The 21,451-nt window shown below is 38.8% G+C and overlaps 1 protein-coding gene across 27 annotated transcripts in view; it reads left to right on the forward strand.

Moving 5' to 3' along the window:
• The window catches only part of CAMTA1 (calmodulin binding transcription activator 1), a 764,551-nt gene that overhangs the window by 18,053 nt on the left and 725,047 nt on the right, over positions 1 to 21,451 (forward strand). For 22 of the 27 annotated variants that reach the window (XR_013759284.1, XR_013759285.1, XR_013759286.1 and 19 more), the window contains exons 2-3: positions 10,537 to 10,606; positions 15,379 to 15,497. The exons of 1 other annotated variant lie outside the window; for it this stretch is intronic. Coding sequence is in view for 23 of the 26 variants with exons in the window: in XM_079111189.1 (XP_078967315.1) it covers positions 10,537 to 10,606; positions 15,379 to 15,497 (189 nt within the window). In the remaining 3 variants the exon portion in view is untranslated. 4 more of the 27 variants (XM_079111194.1, XM_079111192.1, XM_079111193.1 and 1 more) reach the window with 4 other exon arrangements.

Here is a 21,451-nt window from a genome sequence, read left to right on the forward strand (position 1 = left end):
TAGGTTCAGGTATAGGCCTAGGAAGTCCATCTGAGGAGCTGCTTATCATCTGTTCAGGGAGAGGCTTTCAGAATTTTTTTTTAAGTAGGAGTGGCACTGATGGGATAAAGTTGATTCTCCTTTAAAGTGCTGCTTGGGCCACCGGCTTGCCTCTTAAACTTCCTGCATTACACACAGATACAACTTGGCCACACACACAGCATGCTCAGTTTTTCAGTGTCTTCTGTCAGGGTCCATGCTTCCTCATGGTTGCAGGCCTTGCACACTGCTGTTGCCTGATGTAGAAGGTGGCCTTCCTTTAGAACACAGGTACTAAGCTCACATGTGCTCTTGCTGATGCTCCTTGGCCTTACTTTGTCCCACATGGGATTGGGCACCCTTCCTTTTTCATCAGAGCACTCTGGTTTTCCTGATCGTAGCATATTTTAGTTCCTTCTGGAAGTGCTTGCTTCTGTTTCTCCCTCAGTTAGGCATTCATTTCTAGAGGTCAAAGACTTGAGTACCTGGGCTTAGTAAGTGCATATTGGCTGAATGAATGAAAGAGGGAAGAGGAAGGACTAGAATTGGGATAGAGTCACTCCTGCCAAGAATTGTGTGTGGCTTTGGGTTGAAGAAAGAACTAGTGTGACTGAATTGTGTGTGTGTTTGTTCCTTTCTCAAACACAATTTTGTAAGTGATTGAATGTGGGTCTTGAGGAATGGCGACTCCTAGATCTTGAACTCCCAAGAACTGGGAGTGTGGCGAGGCCAAACATGAACGAGGGAATACAGGAGAGATGTTTTGGACGGCTCTGTTGTAGATGTAATTGGATAGCTTTAAAATGTGTATGTACAACATGACTTTGGAAATGTGGGTCAAGGACTAGGGAGTCATTCCTATCAACCTTGTCTCATTTTTCTTTGGATATTTTCAGAGGACAAGGAAACACTGGTTCTGAGGTCCATGAGATCAGCCTCCTGGGCACTGTACAGAGTGGAAAAGGGCAGTGGGTCCATCTGGAGGGGCAGACAGATGTGCCAGCATGCCCTCATGGGAGTAAACTTCATGAAAGCAGTGACCTTGTTTTTCTGGCTTATGGCTGGTTCCCTGTGTCCATAACAAAGCCTTTGTTTGAATGAGTGGATCAGTCATTCATTTGAAAAGCATTAGAACTCTTTGGAGTGAGTGAGATGACTGTGGGAGAAGAGAAGGGGCTTAAGGGCAGAAATGTGGTGGATTCTTAGATTCAAGTGTGTCTAGAGGGTGAGGATAAGTAGAGGCTGAGAAAGAATGGCCACAGTGGTGGGGATTCAGAGTGCAGGGGTGAAGGGAGGCGATTAGTTGAAATGCTGCCAAGAGTTCGAGTAGACTGAAGACTAAGGGAAAGGAATTGGTTTTGTTAATTTGACAGTGAGTTGAGAGAATAAAGGTGTAGAGATGGGATAGATGATTCTTTCAAGAATTTTGATGGTATATGCAGATCACTAGTGGAAATGATAGTGAAATGATTGATCAAGTTCAGGTTGAGAAACAAAATGACTGGGGCCTGGTGAGCTGTGTGTGTGTATTAACTACCCATTGGTGCTGTAACAAATGACCATAAACTTAAGTGTCTTAAAGTCATACACCTTTATTATTTCAGAAGGCTATGGCTAAGGCTGCAGCCTCACACTCCATGAGCCTCAGCACCAGGCTTCCCTTTCCCTCTGAAAGTTGCTGTCATGGGAAGATTCCGCTGGGGAAGGATTCACTGCCTTGTGGGCTCTTGGACTGAGGCCTCGGCCAGAGGCCACCCTTAGTTCCTGCCACATGGACCTCACCCACATGGTTGCTTGCTCATTAGAGCCATCAAGGGAGAGTCAGCTAGCAAGCTAGAAGTCACAATCTATGCTGCCCAGTCACAGAAGTGACGGCTTTGTATTGCTGTAGCTCCGTGTGCTGGTGAGATGCAAGTCACCAGGCTTAGCTACACTCAAGGCAGGGACTGCACAGAGGCAGAAGCCTCATGGGGTGGGGATCATGACAGGTACATCATGAAGTTTGTTCACCGGGAGGGATGATGGGACCAGGAGGCATTAGGGCAGTTCTTCAGATGGAGATTCTGTAGGATGCATATGAAAGGACAAGAGTTCTCAAAGAGGGTAGTTCTGGAAGTGAAGTTTCAGGGGAAAGATAAACCTTGTCATGCGGTTGACCCTTCACTGGGAGCCTTCTGCCCCTCTCCCTTCATCCCGAAACAAGGGGCATAGATGCCTTTTTGTGACTTCTCTCCTTTTAGACAAAATAACATAGTGTCTTATAACTGCCATTGATAAGCCCATTTACCTTGTTAAAGTGGAATTAGTCATCAGAAGGTTCCTGGCCTTTCAAAGTGTCTGCCCTGCTTTTGTTGAGGATGAAATGAGGTGATCCACATGGAAGTATTTTATGTAAAGTGACGTGCAGATAAAGGATATTAAACTGTATCCCTCCCATGTATGACAGGTAGTTTACATGAAATTTAACTTACATTTGCCTTGTTAACTTGGGTTCATTGTGTTGTCTGTTAAGTTATTGAATTGGGCTTTAGTTAATACTCTAATATTTTTAGGACCTTTTGAGTGGAGTGTTTGCTTTTATGACAAATAGTCCCAGACTGCTAACACCTTTCAAGTCCTTGTGTCCATTTTTAATTTAAATAGAAAGTCTCTCCTTGCTGTCCCTTGTCATTCTTTTGCGTTTGCCTAAGTGTCAATTTTTAGCTCTCTTCCCCTTCTGATTTCTTTCCTCTTTTCTCTGGGCTTGGCAGCCTGATAATTAAGCCTGTTACAATTGTGAGCAGTTTAGTAGCAACCAGTCCAGGAATGTGGGTTGGAGCTCTTCTCTCTGTAAAGTGGGTGAACTGATGTACGTGGACTTTGTGACAACCTCTTCTGGCCTTTGGAGTGTGTCTTGGCTTCCTTCCTGGTCCTGGCTGTGCAGGCTGAGGGAGGCTCCCACATATCTGTGTTCCATTCAGGGGAGCGCGCTGCCATCTTCTTGGCATACACCTCATTGCTCTGCTGTAAGGAACAGTGTCAGTTCTCTCTAGTTTTGATGAGGTTCTAGTGTTTTGGGCAGAAGTGATAGGTAATGGGTGGTCTGATGCATGGACCAGAAACTATTTGGGAAGTACAGGAAATCTTCTTGAGAGAAGACCAGCAGCCAGGCCTGCACAGCAGTCTCGGTTCCTGAGCCTCTTGCCTTTAGGGTGCCCACCGCCCAGCTTAGCTTACTGTGCGCTGCACGCTGTTCCTCCATGTGTTCATTGCTTTGGCTTTCTGTCAGAGCCGCCTATTTCCTTTCTCTGCCCTAAATTTTGGGTGCTTTGTGGAGGAGCATTCCTGTCTTCTGAGGGAGTGAGCTGTGTTCTTGTAGAAACAGTCCTGGATAGTGTGGGGAGCTGGGTCTGGAGCCCTGTTCCTTCCTGGCCTGCTGCCCTGGCCAAGTGCCCCAGCTGTGCCCTGGCATCCCCTTTTCTGGAATAGGCTTAATGTCTGCTCCTACCTTTTAGAATGAAAATTAGATTTTATATAAGAAAATGCTTTTATGTCTACGTAATATAGAAAGAGGCCTAATTTGTTGGGTTGATTCTGCTGATATTTGATTATTCTCTATTTCTGAGGAATTAAAAATGTCATTATTATTAGTACTAGTAACAATAAGTACTGCTAAAACAAAGTAATTTTAAGTCATATTTTTTTTCCCTGAATATGTTGTATTGAAATATGTGTAATTGTGTAAATGGGGACACTTACTAAGTGCCCTTTGATTATTTTCAGACCGTTGAGTATTCTGGCTTCCTGACCAAATTAAATTTATGAGAATTCTAAAGATATTGTGATTCATATCTGGAAAGATTTTTTAAAAAAATTCTGAAATAACTTTAAATACACTTTACATGAATCTCTGGGAATAGTGAATCAATTGATCTGATTTCTCAGACCATAAATCAGGCTGCTGTATTCTAGAACTAGTTCCTGTGAGCTTAAACCGGAAGGTACTCTATGGTCTGTTCTAGCTATTTGTTTGCTTTTGAACTGGACTCTGGGTGTGGAACTCAGTTTGAGAGCCTGAAATGGTCCCAGTTTCTTAGAGGTTCCAGTTTTAATTTCACCCACCCCGGGAGGAGGTAGCACTACCTACTGGACCTTATCCTTTTAATGTGTGTGTCTGCCTTCATTTTGACTCTATCCCACGGGAGTGTTGTGAGGTGGTTATGGTACGGCAGAACTTAGAGGATATTTTAAACTTCTTGGAAAGAAAGTATGTGAGCACAAAATATTTTTGTACTGTACTACGTATATATATTCCTGTTGACTTTTTGTGATTCAGGAAAAGGATAAAACTGTTTGCATTTACTTGTTGGCTATCCTGTCTTAGATAGTATTAGCCTAGTTTTATGAAGTGTCCCCAAAGCATGTCTTATGACAGATCTTGTGCTGTTTTATTTGGCAGGTGTGTGCTGTAGCCAAGAAGTTGCGTGTTGGCCATTAGGTCTGTGAACACTATTATGTAGCCCCCATTCCAGTTTCCCTAACTGGGTCTAAAGTAGTTTTGGTCCTTTTTCCTCATTTCTTGAATGAGCAAAGTGATCTGGTTCATATATATATATATATATATATTTCTCCCCCCCCCCCCCCCCCCCCACAGCATGACTGGACCAAGACTCCTTGACTGCTGTCTTGCTGTGAGTCATTTGCTCTTGTCTCAGTGGCAGGAGCCCTTAGGCTCAGCACCTCAGAGCCATTGTTCAGGGTACCTCTAGGGTACCAGAGCTAGGAGGGAGCTCAGGTGGTATTAGTAGAGGGAGAGCAATGCCTAAGGAGACAAGGAGGCCTTTGGTAGAGTCCAGGGCTGGAGATGGGGCTACTCTTTTTCCTTTCCATGAACTTTTGGAAATATCTTTTGTTCATAAATTCAACAAACATTTGAGCTTCTGTTACATGCCAGATTAGGTATGGGAGATACTGGAATGAACAAGCCAGACATCTCTCAGGATGCCCTTGGTATAGTCTGATTTTGAGTGTGTTAGAAAAAGATTTATCAAGAAGAAAAACTAGATGCTGAATGGCTTTGGGAATTAAGGTGGAGTTGTAGGTTGGCGCATGACATTTCTGGAAGGAGTGACTTTTCTGTAAGTAAGAGACAGTTTACAGATGGCATTGGGTAGAGACTGCTAGCTGCTCCCGAAACCTACCTCCTTTTCCTGGGCATTTCCCAACCTCCCTTGTGTTTTAGGTGTGGCTTTGTGGCCAAATTCTCTTCAGTGGCGTGAGAGCAGAGAAGTGTGCTGCTTCCAGCCCTACTCCCAGAGCCTTTGGGCACAGGTTTGTGCTTTTTCCTCATCTAACTCAGTGCAGAGGAGCCCATAGACCTAGGAAGTCCCCTAGTGGCTCAGGTTCCAGAGCCACTGCTTGGAGGAGAGCTATCTGCTGACTGGGGACACCTGTTTAGGACTTCATATAAGCTAGAAATAAATATTTATGGTATTTGCACCATCATACAGTTTGTTGTAGAGTTAGGCTGCCTGACTAATGTAGACACCATGCCTAGTGTACTGCATAAGGCTGGTGAGTTTACTAAAGGGCTGAAGGATTTCACATTGCTTTGATTATTTATATGTAATGCTATGTGCAGTGACTGCATTTCATGAATCAATCTAAGTCAGGATAGAGTGAGTGACAAAAAATGTTTAATGCATCACTTCTAATTGGTACAGTGGTTTATTGCACTCAGTATGGACTTGCTCTATCTTTGATTTAATAAGCTATGTGGATCCTCAGCTTTAAAGGTACTCTGTGGAGACTTAAACATCCTCAGTCCTTATTTCAAGGAACTGTAAATACAGTTTTCATCATGTTATTTCCTCTGTTCCAAAGTATGTTATCACTTCTTATCATATAGCATTTTGTTTCAGTAATCCATTATCCAAAAACTATGCACGTATGTAACGAAAGCACCTAAGTGCAACATCCTGACCTGAAGGGAGACAAAATGAGTAAAACGTAACCCGTGCTCTCAAAGTTTGTCCTTGGTATATTAATAGTTAACTTCATTTCCACACTACCACCATCTGCCCCTCATTTTAGTCTTTATTATACCATGTATTATTTTTTCATTATCCCACTTTCATTTTTGTCTCCTCAACTAGATAGTGTACTTTCTGAAAGCAGGAAATACATTTTTTAGTGTTCTATATCTCCCCTTGGGTACTTCTAGCAGATGCTGGGTGCTATACTTAATTGAGTAACTATTTCTATTTTTTTTTTTTTTTTAAATTATCTTGCTTGGATATTCTGCTGGAGTTTTGTATTATAGTCTGTATTAGCAGACAGAAATACTTTTTAACTTATGGAGTATTCATTGAATTATGCAGTTGAGGAATGTCAGGACTGGAAGGATCTTTTTTAGACCATTTATCTAATTCCTGATTTTTTAGGTTGATCATCTGGTTCCTGATACTCAAGGTGTGGCCATGAATCACGGCATCGGCATCACCTGGGGCTTTTTAGAGACAGACTGTCAGGCCCCACACAGACCTGTGAATCAGAACCCACATTTAAACAGGATCCTCAGATGACCTGCATGCACATAAAGTTGGAGAAGCCCTGCTCAAGTCAACCTCCCATTTGACTCTTGAGAAAACCAGGAAAGTCATAGTTGCCCAGAGCCACACAACTGTTTTCTTGGGATCATTTGGGAACTATTAATGCGGGGGTCCACTCCCCAGACATTCTGCCCTAACTGGTCAGGATTGCTGGGCATTAGAATTTAAAACAAACAAACAAAACAAAACAAAACAAAAAAAACTCCCTTGATGACCAGCTGAGGTTGAGAATGGTTGATTTGGTTATTGATAGAATTCAGGTTTTTTGATGCTCTAATCAAGCATTCCCTTTACCCCACCATTCAGGAACAACGAAAAAAGTCCCACAGAGTTCTCATAGTAGCACACCACTCTTCCGTTTCCTTTGTAACATTTATCCCTGTCAGCAAGTATCTGACTTGCTGTCTGCCTTGTTCCTCTGACATCCATCTTCGGAGGACAGGCCCCTTGCCTGTTGTGTTCACTGCTGGATTCCAGCTCCCAGAACAGTGTCTGGCATGTGGCAGGTGCTCCTTTTATATTTGCAGACCAAATGGAAGGAGGAAAACAGTAAGGAGGGAAACACAGGCTGCCCTAGAGGTGCGCAGAGGGCTGCCTAGCCTTGGGGCCATAGGCTTACTGATGATCAGTGCCTGGGCCAGTGGAGGAGTTGGCCGGGTAGAGCAGCAGGACTTCATAGCTGAGGGAAGGTGTGAACCCTCATCTGTCTGGCTTGAAAACTTGTGCCTTTCCAGTCTGCCTTGTTGTCCTGGGAGGCTGGTTTGCCTGGACTTCTCCACAGTGAGGGAACTAGGGTGGACCACTCCAACTCTGCAAATGCTTGGGGCTGCCTCCTCCCTCTGTGGCTGAGTTGCCACAGTGTTGCAGATAGGCATCTAGTGGCAGTGATAGCCGGCTCAATATGTGGTCCTGTGCAAGGCCCTCACTCACTGCCTGGCACAGGAGTGCCTCTTCAGAAGTGGCCATTTCCTTTCCACTTTTCTTGTGCTTTGACTGGAGGTTTCGAGGTTAGGGTGACTTATAAGGTTTCACTCTCACCTTATGTGAGTTGCTTTTCTAGTTAAATTAACTGTTGAACTTTATATATTATACCACTGCTATGGAGAAAACATGCTTAATTTTGTTCATGATGTTTCTGTTTCAGGTATTATTTTCATGCTTACTTCTTCCTGTTTGTTATTTGAAACATTTTACCACTAATTGTCATCAGACTTTGAATTTGGGTGTGAAAATCCTTTTTTTTGTGAAGCCATTCATTAGTGTGTCCCACTGAGCATAACTTTTTAAAAATTTCATTTATTTTATTTGTTCTAATTAGTTGTGCATGAAAGTAGAATGCATTTATACATTTTGATAGATCATACATAAATAGAGTGTAATCTCTCATGTTTCAGCTTTTGACTGGGACCATGGATAAGGTGTCTTGAAAAGTGCTCATCTGTCTTGAAAAGTGCTCATCTTTTGCTGTCTGCTTTTGGTAGTAAGAAATCAGAAAATATTGTCTGGAAAGTAAGAGTTTTTTTTTTTTAAACACCATTAAACTTTTGTTTTTGGTACTGGGGATTGAACCTGGGTTCACTTAGCTACTGAGCCAGATCCCCGGTCCTTTTCATATTTTTTCTGAGACAGGGTCTTGCTAAGTTGCTGAGGCTGCTCAAATTTGCAACCCTCCTGCCTCAGCCTCTGGAGTCACTGGGATACAGGTGTGGGATTACAGATCTTGGCCTAGCACCGTCAACTTCAAGTTTCAGTTTAGAAGCTGCACGAAGATGAGAGTGTTGCCTTTGTGTTGCAGTGGGCTGTTGGAGATTCTGGCAGATGTCGGAGGAAGTCCGGTTCTGCCGATGTCCCATCAGCCTCTTTGCATGCTGCAGTCCCCTTTTCTGAGGGTAGTCCATAGTTCAGAGGGAGGATCCTTGCTTCTGGATGCTTCCCCATTTACCAAGGATTGAACTCAAGGGTGCTTTACCACTGAGCCACATCCCCAGCCCTTTTAAAAAATATTTAGAGACAGGGTGTCTGAGTTGCTTAAGGCCTTGTTAAATTGCTGAGGCTGACTTTGAACTCCCGATTCTCCTGCCTCAGCCTCCTGAGCTGCTGAGATTATAGGCGTACTCTGCTGTGTTGTTACTGAACATATTATCATAGATAGCCACAGCTGATGAAGTCAAATAGAGAGGGGTGGTTAAAAGTCTTAGAACAAGAATTTTCCAGAAGTAGAAAAGAATTAAGAAGCTGATGGTTATCCTGGTAGCTAGAAGACATTTTTTGGAGAAGGGTTTATTATATGAACCCTGAAAATAATTTGACTTCTGAAGCATTTGACCATGGATATAAGGGAGAAGAAAATAAAAAAATTCATGGAAATCAATTTAGTCAGGTTTTACCATTCTTTTTGGCATAAAAAATTCAGGCAATCCTCAGTTCTTAGAAAATGTAAAGATTATTGAAGATTGTCCTCAGTAACATAGTAACAATCACATATTATATTTGTTTGGTTCTTTTGAATTTAAAGTACTTTGGTATGTATTAGTCCATTTCTTTCTCCTTTCTGTCCTGTAGATCAGAGAGAAGTGGTCTCGTCTTTTTTTAATGAGGGAATAGAGAAGTTCACTTACTTTCCCAAGGACAGTTAGCAAGTGGTAGAACTGAGCTCTTCATAATTTAATTAAGAAATGTTAAGATTGGTTGCTGAACTTGTAAACCATCTTTGGTTTTCAAAGTATACAGATGGGTAGTTAGTTGATAATGTAGGATGTATAATCTAAAATTTTACTTAATACCACAACGAAACAAAAAAGTTATTAGGACTGAGAGTAATTGGCTGGCAAGACCCAAAGAAAGTTTTTTAAAAGTTACCCCCCTGTGTAGGTTTTAATATGAAAACTTTAATTTTATTTGACTAAAGCAGCCTGAGAGCAGGGACACTGTCTTCCGGTTTCCTCCTGATTGTCTCAGATTCCATACTGCACGAAGTGCAGTCCAACTGCTGGTTGGCACTCAGATTCTTTTGTATGAGTTGGGTGTTGGGCATTCTGCTGGGAAATGGTTGATAATGTTGGTATTGACGGACTGCAAAATGAATATGACATTGGTTCTTAGTAAAAATTTACTCTATGTACTGCACATATGTATCCTATTTTTAAAAATAAGACAAAAATAATGAATGTTCACTAGCAGAGATCTTTTTTACACACAAATCTTAAGTTGTTGTTTGTGGTGTTGGCGATTCATGCATGCTAGGCAAGCACTTGGCCACTGAACTGCATCCCCAGCCATTTTTATTTTATTTCGAGACAGGGCCTTGCTAAGTTGTCTAGACTGGTGTCAAACTTAAGATCCTCCTGCTTCAGCCTCCTGAGTTGCTGGGATTACAGGCATGTACCACTGCACCTGGCTACCTCTTAAGTTTTGCAGCCATCGTAAGCCTACAGTGGAAAAAACTTTTCCCTGAAATTTGTGAATAAATTGTTAATATTTTGTCACTCTCAAATACTTTATTATATATTTCTTAAAAGCAAGGACATTATCTTCCATAACAATACACTAATCAAAATTGGGAAATTAATATTGAGACATCTCTACCCTCTTATCGTCAAATCCTATTTCAGTTTTGCCTGTTGACCCAGCAGTGACTTTTGTTTAAAAAAAAAAAAAAAAAGTTTAATCAGAACCTTGATACTGTTGTATCTGATTCTGTTGTCTCTTCAGTCTTCTTTAATGCAGAACAGTTCTCAGTCCTTTTTTGACTTCCTTGACCTTGAAGATTGCAGGCCAGTCATTTTGTGGAATGTTGTTCATTTTGGATTTGTCTGATGTTTCCTCATGATTAGATTCAGGTTTTGCATCTTTGTCAGGAATATCACAGAAGAGCCAGAATATATCTTTTTCAAAGATTAGTTTTACATTTTATTTTCTGTTTCCTTAGAGCGTTTCCCAAAGTGTATTCTGCGGAACTAGCACCTACTGTGTTCTCAACACCGTGCCACCTATAGAAGGTAGGATTTGAAAAAGCTTTTGACTTAACAGGAAGGGGTGGGCTTGGCAGTGAGAGTGACTCCTCTGTCAGTGCAGTAAATCAGCTTTTGACCAGGACTTAGAAGGCTTGGATTCTGCCTTTAACTGCTGTGTGATCTTAGATGAGTTACTTAATCCTTCTGGGGTCGCAGAGAGAACACTCTCCTCATAAAGTTTCTGAGCGGATTCACAAAGCAATGGATTTAATCACACAGAAAAGCCAAAGCACTCTGCAGGTGTTGGATATTAATAGAACAGTTCTTCAATTCTAGAGTCCAATACCAAGTGATACCGAGTAGGAATAGTGTGGCATTGTGGGAGAAGCCACAGGTCATGTTTGAATCCCAGTTGAGCCACTGGTATCTGTGGATCCTGGACAAATTAATCTCAACCTCAGGTTCCTCATCTGAAAGTGGGAGTGATAAAAATTTTCTATTTTATCAGAGGATTAACAGAGAGAGTGCAATGTAAAGTGCTTTCTGGGTGCCTGATGTGTTAGAGTCCCACAAATGCTTACCCCCAATCATTAACAGAAGATAGATTTACTTGATCACATGTAGCTGAAGTTGGAATTGGATGGAATAAAACAGGAGAGGGTACCTTTAAACCCAAATTGAAGTCATGGATTGAAGGGCTTCTGTGCCTGTATTTTATCTGCCCCATTCACATATTTTTAGATTGAAAATGTAAATGCAGATAAATAGAAGTTTATCAAACCTGAGTTATGAATCCACCTAAACCATGACCAGGGATTTAGTAACATGATTGACAGGATAAAGGTAATTCTGGGCCATCCAAAAATAGGGAGGAGGAGAAAGGTTGTTAAATACCTAAGCTAGTTAATGTTTTTCTACTCAAAAAATTATTATTTTTTATCCTTTAAAAATATTTTCTGTAATTATAACTGGGCTTAATTCATTTTGGAGACTTGCATTGGAAAAGAATAATGCAAAATCTGATCAATGCTTGGCACATAGTCAGTGCATAATTAATATTTATTTTGGATGAACAGTGCTTTGAAGGTCTGAGGTTAGTCAAGATAGTGCTGGCTGCTGTGAGTGCTGTGCTGACTTGAATTTAACAATATGTGCTTATGTTTTCCTGAATCATTTCCTCTCCTACTCATTAAATCTCAGCACATAATAATTAGAGCTAAACAGAAAATTGTAGCGCTTCCTTTTAATTTTACCACTCCAAGTTGTTGATCAAATATATTCCCAGTAAGATTTAGCAATTGGATACACTGTTATACCAACTTATTTTGAACAGTTTGGTCTAGAGGTTGAGAGATTAATCATTATCAACTTGATTGAATAACAGTCTTCATTTTGTAGAACTCAAATTATTTAATTTTTATTAATTATGAATCAAAATGGATGTATCATTTCTAGTTTAGAGTTAATGTAGTTACAGTTTATCTTGCAGAAGTCACAGCCTGTCCCAAGGAACATGTCAAATACATTTCTTTGGATTTAAATAAAGGATTTGGCAATGTGAATCTCAGTTTTTGGAAACAAAACTGAAAGCAAGTGTTCTACTTTTTTCTTGTTAACTAAGTGAATGAGCATTTGGTACATTTTAGAAAGATTTAGTTAAATTATAGTATGCTTCTAAAATTATCGTTTGGAAAATATTTGAAGGTTGACTAGAAAGGATGGTTCATTCTCTAGAATTATAGCTGTCAGCCAAGTAAATCATCTGTCAATTTCAAGAGCTTCACTGGTTATGTTTTTATTGTGATGTAGGTTAGAATATTATTTTGTAGAGTCATATATCATACATGCATATTTTGTTAGATAACAATAGTGAAATGTTTCACCGATATTTGGTTGACACTCCCATTTTGCAGGGTCAGAGTTTGACTATTTTGATTGAAGACTGAGATGCAGCTGAAACCAGTGTATACCTTAATTTTATTAAGATACTGTTATTAGAATTTAAAAACTGGCATGTGTATTTAATTATTTAATCATTTATAGCTATTCTAAAAACATTACACAGTAGCTTTTAATTAAAAACACATTTTCATGCAGTATTGCCATGTGAATAGTTCTTTGCCAGTGTAAAAGCAAAGTTTCTCTTTATTACACTTTACCCAGAAACACCAAAAATTTAAGGCACAAGTTTTAACATTTTTTTGCCTTTTTGAGTTCTTACATTCTTTTCCCCAGTACAGAAATCATCATATTCATAATGCACAGTGGGAAAATTTACCCAATGTTATGAGTCTTAAAAATATCCAGTTTACACTAGCATGAACCTGAAGTTCTGAAAACAGTACAGTTTAGAAGCTGATTAAGGGCAACCTGAGGGCTGGTCATCATCTTCCTACTTTTTAGGCCCTGGTCACACATCCCGTAAGTGCTTTATGTAGGAGCTTGGTTGCGATGGCGCTTACACAGCCTACTCTGCTTTGTCTTCTTAAAAGCTTCTGGGCCAAATCACCACAGCCTGATTTGGTATCAGAGTGGAGGACTGAGGCTTTTCCTGTAACAGCCAGTTGTGCTATTGAGAAAACACACACACTCACACTCACACTCACACATACTTTATTTACCATGGACACCTAGGTAGTTTTCTTACAGAGGCTAAAAGGACAGAAAACAGATACCAGGTTGCGATCACGAACATCATCTGCTCACTGGTGTTCAGAACTCTCGACAGCTAGCTTTCTCAAAGACAAGCCTGTTCCCATGCAGTGCAGTGTAAGCCCATCTGTCAAGCACCTAGCACAGTGCTGTTTTCACAAAAGGTACCCTGTAAATCTTGAATATTTGAATTGAGTATAGATTTTAGAATTTTATCTCTATTCTCAAAATCATATACATCATCATGGTGATTTTTTTTTTTTTTTTAGAAATGAGAATAAAACCACTTCTGGGTCTGAGAGAAGGGAAGTGAAGGCTCCTGTGATTCGGTCTTCTGTGCTTTAAAGTTTTATGGCCCATGGTACCTCCCTCTGGAGGATGAAGTGCAGGGAGCATGCATAAGCACATAAAATTAGAAAGGTTTTACAGTGAGTAATTAATACAGAACTTTCTATGAACTTTCTCCTAGTTAACAGTTTCCTTTTGATTTCTAAGTAAGACTTTTTGAAAGTTTAATCTTATTTTGCTATTAAATTAAAACTTTAGATTCTAGATAAAAACAGTCAGTTTTTAAGTTTTTTGAGTTTTTATCCTGTTATAGAAATATATGATGGCATTATAATTCAACTGGTTATGTAGTTCATGGACCAAAAAAGATTTAGTACGCTAAAACTCTCTTAAGTTCATCCCTATAAAATATTCTATATGATGTAGTAAAATTTTTTAGACTTATTTCTATGCCCAATATTTTCCTTTTAAGATCTTTTCCATGAAAAGGAATGTGTTAATCAGATGAGAAGTATTTGGAGAGCGTTTTCTGAACTTAAATATTTTAAAATTCTTTCGTGTTGTTACATGTTCAAAAGAATAGACTGTGCTAAACAAAATTACTATAAATAACTAGAAAAGTATATTGCATTTCACATCTAACATTATTAACTAATGCTTATATACTTATATAAGGCTGCTGAATTGTAAGACATGTTATTGAATGATAGTAAATTTTATAGGGATTGTGCCTAAAGCAGAATTAGAAGATCTCTAATTAGTGATTTGGGAAAACTGAAAATATTAAGTAACTTACCCAAGGTCACACAATTAGAAAGTAGCAGAACTGGGCCAGAATCTTGGTCTCTTTAACTCAATTCAGTGTTTCTGTTGTTTCTTATTAATATCAGAAAAAGTTGATACAATTGTCCTATTGGAGCAAGTTCAGTCCTTAATGTTTCAATGTGCTGCTCCTTAGTACCCTAGTTATTCATTGTACCCTTTGGTTGTGTATTGGGGAATTTATTTAGCCTAAGAAAAATTGGAGTGGGTAATTTGAAACTTTGACCTAAGTATGCCACAACTGCTTAGGAGTTTTGAGCCAGGCAGAGACTGTGTTATAGGAGTCAAATAATAGATGATATGTAAATAAATGACTGAAATAAATGTTATGTATCTCTTTTAGAAGGCATCAGGTAGACTGATGATAGATTGTCAGATTTACCATCTAGTTTAAAAGTAATTAATTTTTAAAAATTCATTTTGAAGAGTTATATTTTGATGAAATATATTCTGTAGATACGTACTTGTAAATCAAGTTAATCAAAGTGATATTTTTCAATTCAGGAAAGAAAGGCCAGCTTCTATATTACTAGTAGCTAGCTGTAGATTTAACTTCCTGGTATTTATAAGATTTGGTTTTGAATGGATGAATCTCATTTGTATTCAAAGGGATGAAGTAGTATTAGTTTATGAATAAAATAATCATATATTATTATAATTCTTCTTGCCTAAAAATTTTAAAACTTTTTCAAGTGGTTAATAAAAGATTTCTGGGTTTTGCCAGGTTAAATCATTTTGCAGTTTTGATGTTTCATGGAAACATGGGGGAAAAGACATTAAAAGTAACATTCTGTTTATGGCAGCTGCTGGGATAGTCCCTATTCACTTGCTTGTGATGGAACAAAGCTCCATCCTGTTTTAGAATCTTGTGGCCAGCTTCCTGCTGCTGTCCATCTGATCAGGTTGTAGATGAGTGTTGCTAAGAGGAATAGTGGCCCTCTGCTGCTCTTGGTCTCATAGCCACTAAGCTGAGCTGCTGTTTCTGACCTTGCCAGTTTACTTAATGGGAGGCTTTGCTCTTATTTTCTCTGAATTTATTGTTTTCTTCTTTATAGATGATCATGGGAACAGCAATAGTAGTCATGTAAAAATCTTTTTACCGAAAAAGCTGCTTGAATGTCTGCCGAAATGTTCAAGTTTACCAAAAGAGAGGCACCGTTGGAACACTAATGAGGTAGATAAATTTCTGTTTTTAAGGATATAATTATTTTAAGGATGAACTTTTTGCCTAGCTCTACTTTATATTATCTTAAATTTGAAATATTGAACTAGGAAATTATCAATGAAAAGAATATTTAATCTGGATTTGACAGAAACCAATTTGTGTCTTGAGCTGTCTTTGATCTGCTTGGCTTGTGTTGAAACATGTAAAATGTGTACCCTGACTTAAATAAGGTAGCATGAATTTCTGTGTTTGTATTTTCTTGCCTTTTGGTGTCTTTCATTTGGTACCTAACCTTGCTTGCATTTCAGTTAAGCATTAGTACTGCGTTGTCATAAATTAATAAATATGCAGTATAAATGTTTCACAGAAAATACGGTGTTTTGACAATGCGAAGTTTTGCTAAAATTGTGAACGACAGGCTTCTTCTGAGCAAAGCAGCTTTAGCCTTCTCTGATGAAGAAAGTTTGCTTGGAGCCTTAAGGCTTTACCTGAACGATGGGCAATTTTACTGGGAATGGAGGCTGTGTGTAGTAGCATCCAGATGGAGGACAGATTGATGAAAGTTTATTTTCTTGGGCAAAGTTTCTGCTTTTGGTAAATTTTAATCTGGGAGTCCTAGTATTAGTGTGTTGCTTTGTCATCTTTTTAAACTTCAAAATCTGAATACTTTTGTCCAGGGTTATAGCCATTAGTGTGGTGATAAGAATTGGGTGTGTGTGTCCATTTCAGTTTAAGGTAATATTCATTTTGTGTGGTATGCATATTTTGAGAATTATATTCCTGTAGTTCTAATGCTGAGGTTACTGTTTTGCTGAATGGCAATATGAATGTTCTAAATCCGTTGGTCTAAATCTTTGGTGTTGCTGGCTCAACATTTACTTCCAAGTTAGGTTAAAGGTAGCATTCTTACCTTGATTGGCACTCAGGTTTGCCAGGGCCCAAGAAGAAAACAGTGCTGTCTGCTAAGCCTTGATTTTTGAAAGATTCTGTTTGTGCCAGTTCTTGACTCGCTGCTTTTATTTCAAGTTATGGGAGGTTCCAGGGATGAAAGTTACAGGTTTAAATACTCGTATTATTCCCTTGTCTAAACTATTTTAGCTCTCTCTTAAGGTATATACATTTTTGATTATTTGCATAAATAGTATTTTTCTTTGGTAGAATATGTTTGTTTTGACAAACATTAACCTAGTTTAAAGGCCTGTGGTTTTAACCAGTTACTTATTAACTATTTCAAACGTTTTAGATATGAAAATAAAGTAAGTATGCTGACAATTAATCTTAATCATGTGTTGTAACTCTTATCAGCAATATGGTGTATTTTGGAAGCCACTCACTAACTCTGTACTAGGTTATGAATTATTTAAAAATTCAGTATGTTTCTTAGTATTCTCTGAAACATATATTGATACAATATTATTATATATTATTCCAGTTTTAAGTAAAAAAAACTTAAAATTGGTATGGTCTTTTCTTTCGCTCTCTCTCATTCTCTGTTTTTCCTTTTTTGGCACTGGTGTTTGAACCTAAGGGTAATACTACTGAGCTACATCCCCAGACACTTTAAAAATGTTTCGTTTGAGACAGGGTCTTGTTAAGTTGCTGTTGATCTAAGTTAGGTATGTATTATTCAATGTTATATTTCATTCAAATTGGCAATGTAATTATGATTTAATATTATATTTAAACTAGAAATTACCTAATGATTAAAATTGGTGGCCTTAAGAGTCTTATAAAAGTGGGTGTAGCAGGGTCAGAAATTTAGTTGGTAGATTATTTAGATCAGTAGGTTCGAAACTTTCTTTGAACTTCTGAGCAGTGTACTCTTCTTTCAGACATTTACCTGTAAATTATTGACATGTTCCAGTTTACTAATGTATTAGGTATGATGTAAAACACTTGTAAAGACCTTTTATAGAGGACACAATTAAAAGAAAATGAGAAGTCCTTCTGTATATCTTCTGAATATTTGTACAAGGAGTTGCTATAGTCCAAGTTCCAGAGAGGAAATGCATCCCTCTTGCTGACTGGTGGAAGGTGAAATTGGGGGTAGATGGGAAAAGGTGATTCTCTTTGGTAGGTGAATGCTGCTGCAGAAGCACAGTCAAAGAACGTGTATTCCCAAGGGTGGTGGCAGCAGGAGATAGTACAGCAGAGAGGCAGTCACATAGTGCCCTTGGCCCTTGTGATTGCTTGTTGCTGCAGTAGTTTATTAGCTCAATACTGGCTAAAACTCTTAGGAGAGAACGGAATTGAAAGGTAAAAAACCTTGGTGTGTTTTTCCTGTTAATTTCTTGACTTTAGGAAAAATAGAGGAATATTAAGTATGACAGTGGAAGACTTATGTTAGGGGGTGTTAATTCTCAGGGTGTTATGTGGCAGTAAACTGGCTTGGATATTAGAAGGAACACCACAATTACTGTAGTTCCTAAAACATTTTACTTCTTTGGTCTTGTGGGGTATTGACAGTTGCCCACGTTCTTCAGCCTGCCATCCTTATATCCCCACTAAAATCTGAAGAAAACCAAGTTCCTTGAACTTGCCTCTCACTGGGGCTTTGTGGTTGTAGGTGCAGGTATATCCTGTTTAGTCATCATTGCCGTGAAGCTCCTGGACTCCCTCATGATGTGAAGGACAGCTGCACCACCGCTATTAGGAGCCCGTTCCCTTCTAACGTTGAAATAGATGCTGCATTTTGGTTGAAGGCCAAGTGAAGTAGTCAGCTTGTGTTTAGAAACTGTGTTGTTTAAAAACTGCAGTTCTTCAGATCACACTTCCTAGGACAGGGGACTCTTGCTGGGAGAGGTATGTGGGCCTGAGAGCAGTTCAGTGCATGGTCGAGTTGTGTTTTCCATCTCACTCTGCACAGCATGCTTGACAAGTAAGACTGGCGGTCAGAGCTGCCTGTGAAAAATGGCAGCTGTCATCTTTCTTGGTTTCCCGTGTCTTTCATCCCCCCACTCTCTGCTGGGTGTGTGTGGTTGAAATCCTGGGCATAAAGTGACTCCTCTTATACTTTTAAGGAATTCCTGTACTCAGATTTGGGTTGAAATATTTGTGGCTATATAAGAAACCAGCTTTTATACTTGTGCGTGTGCCTGCGCATGTATGTATGTGTGTGTGGGAGAGGGTGTGAGATGGGCTCATTCACATGTTGCCATTTATTGAACTCGCGTCCTTTGCTAGTGACTGGGTATTTTCTGTAGTTATTTCTAAGTCTTTTAATAATATTTTGGGTAATATTTCCATTTAGAGAAGAGGAAGTGTTGGTAGAACAGGGTTAAATACTTTGGTTAAGACAGCACACTTGATAGTGCTTGTTTCTGAACTTAATTTCTTTCATGTTAAACGCTTATTAATGCCTAGGAACTTTCATTCTATTATTTGTTGTCTAGGCTCTTCATGGAGACTCTGTAATTCTGAGCTGCTTTAGTGTACTCAGCAAATCCATTCCGTGTTGTACTTTTGAATTAGAAGGGGTTAATGAAGAATTAATATTGTGGGGGTCAATGTGCACGTTTGGTGCAGCTGAAAGTCACCAAAGGAAGACTTTGACAAGAGAGGGATCTTTGGTCTAGTTAAGCTATTTTTAACCTTTCCTAACCTATTGCAATACATAAAATCTCCTGTCCTTCTTGAATGTTATTTACAGTTGCAGAATAAATTAAATGTTGTACCTAAAAACAGATCAATTTTAGATTATGCTTTCTCAACCGTAAGTACTCTTCCCAAGGTTTTGAAGACCAGAGAGGAAATGATGATGACTACAATAGAAATTGTGGAAGCAACATTTATTGAACATATATTGTGTGCTAGGCACTATTCAGTCCTTTACATGAATAATCACATTGAATCCTTGAATCAGTCCTGTGATATAGGTTATTTGATCATCTTGTCTCATAGATGAAGAAATATGAGCCCTGGAGAGGTTATGAAGTATTTCCAGAATTAGGGAGCTAGCTGCAGAGGGGGGACTAGGGAGTCCAGTCCCTGTGGCCTGACTTTGGGGCTCCTACTCCATCCTGTTCTATCCCAAAGAACGATTTCAAATGGACTTTTCTAAGATCTTTCAGTATTTTAGTGACTTATAATCCTTGTATAGAATTGTTTGACTTTTTTATTCAGTTGTATCTTCAAGTACTATACATAAACCATGTATTTTTGCAAGCTTATTTTAAAAAAAGTAGCAGCCACTCATTTTCTAGGGAAATACTTTGGATTTTTAATCATGAATATAAATATGTGGGCTCTGGATAATGAAGAAAATATATTAAGAGTAGAAATTTCGTTACCAGTACTTGGGGGTTAGGCCTGACTTGTATTTCCAGTGCCGGGGAGAAAGACTATAAATACAGAACATGTTTTTTAATGGAACCCACTCTTATTTCATAATCAGTTGGTATTCACAGCTGTTTTAGGTGAACTATTACAAGGTTTCTACATTTTAAGTTAATATTTTTAGGGCCCAGAGCCAGAAATAATTATGCTAATGTAACTCTCTGATTGCACAAATGACTACTTCATAATTACACTTATTAGTACTCCATATATGTTGTCCAGACTGAAATTTCTTTTGTTTAGTCATTAATTAACTGTTTGACTTAAAATATAACTGGTGCATTCCCGAGTTTCCAGATCTAGATTTCAAATGGCTTTCTTCCAAGTGGAGTGTGGCACCATCAACCTTTTATAATGAAAACATTCGCCCTGAATATGTTCACATCACTTTGTGTGCTGTTTTTGAACTATTAATGGTCTTTCATTTGTTTGTTTTTCTTCTAGTATAAAGTTTCTGTAGAGTAAGCAAACAATAGAATGCTAGTTTGTACTGATTCTTAAAGTGACATCACGTGTTTTTAGTTGGTGGTAGCTTCAGAAATTTTCATAGCCCTTTTTTTTTTGTATTGGGCATTGAACCCAGGGGCGCTTAACCAGTGAGCCACATCCCCAGCCCTTTTTATTTTTTATTTTGAGTAGTCAGGGTCTTGCTAAGTGACTGAGGCTAAAAAGGTTTTTTTTTTTTTTATGGTAAAAATGACTAGGTAAAGAGAAGTGTACATATAGATGATACTTTCTAAGTCATACCTAAGATCCTGAAGAAAAATCCTCAGTGTAATTTTAATTAAAAAATAATTTTTTTGTAGTTGTATATGGAGAGAATGCCTTTATTTTACTTGTTTATTTTTATGCGGTGCTAAGGATTGAACTCTGTGCCTCACGTACTAGGCAAGCACTCTGCCACTAAGCTACAGCCCAGCCCAGTTTTAATTTAATGTTTTTTTTTTTAACAGGGGGAGAATTATCCTTTGAATACTCTGCCCCCCCCCCCCCACCCCTTTGTATTTAGGTAAGAGAAATGGACTTTTAAGACCATGGGATTTAATAATTTTCATTGCAGTAAGCCACCTTCCTTGTTAAAAATTTCTTTAGTGCTGGGGATATAGCTCAGTTGATAGACTGCTTGTCTTGCATGCACAAGTCCCTGGGTTCAATTCCCAGCACCCCACACTCACACAAAATTTCTTTAATAAATTTTTTTTGGTGTAGGCACTCACACACACAAAAACACACCACACACACACACACACACACACACATTCACATTCACACACACTCACACACTCATATACTCACATACTCACATATTTTCTGGGGACTGGGGATTGAATCAGGAGGATTATAATTCTGAACTACAGCCCTAGCACTCTTTAAAAATTTGTGATAGAGTCCTGCTGAGTTACCCAGACTGACCTTGAACTTGGGATTCTTCTACCTCAAATTAGCTGAGGTTACTTGCATGTGCCATAGCCCACAATGTGTAGGCATATAATCTTAAGTGCTTTTGTATTTTTAATTTTTCTTTGTATAATTTTATGAAGTTGTGGGTTTAGGACTATAATTTTTCAGTGATTGGTTTTACTGGATAACATTTTGGTGTTATCTCTTTGAAATGTGCAGCCACATTT

Source organism: Sciurus vulgaris (assembly GCF_902686455.1).
Source record: "Sciurus vulgaris genome assembly, chromosome: 1".
NCBI lineage: Eukaryota > Metazoa > Chordata > Mammalia > Rodentia > Sciuridae > Sciurus > Sciurus vulgaris.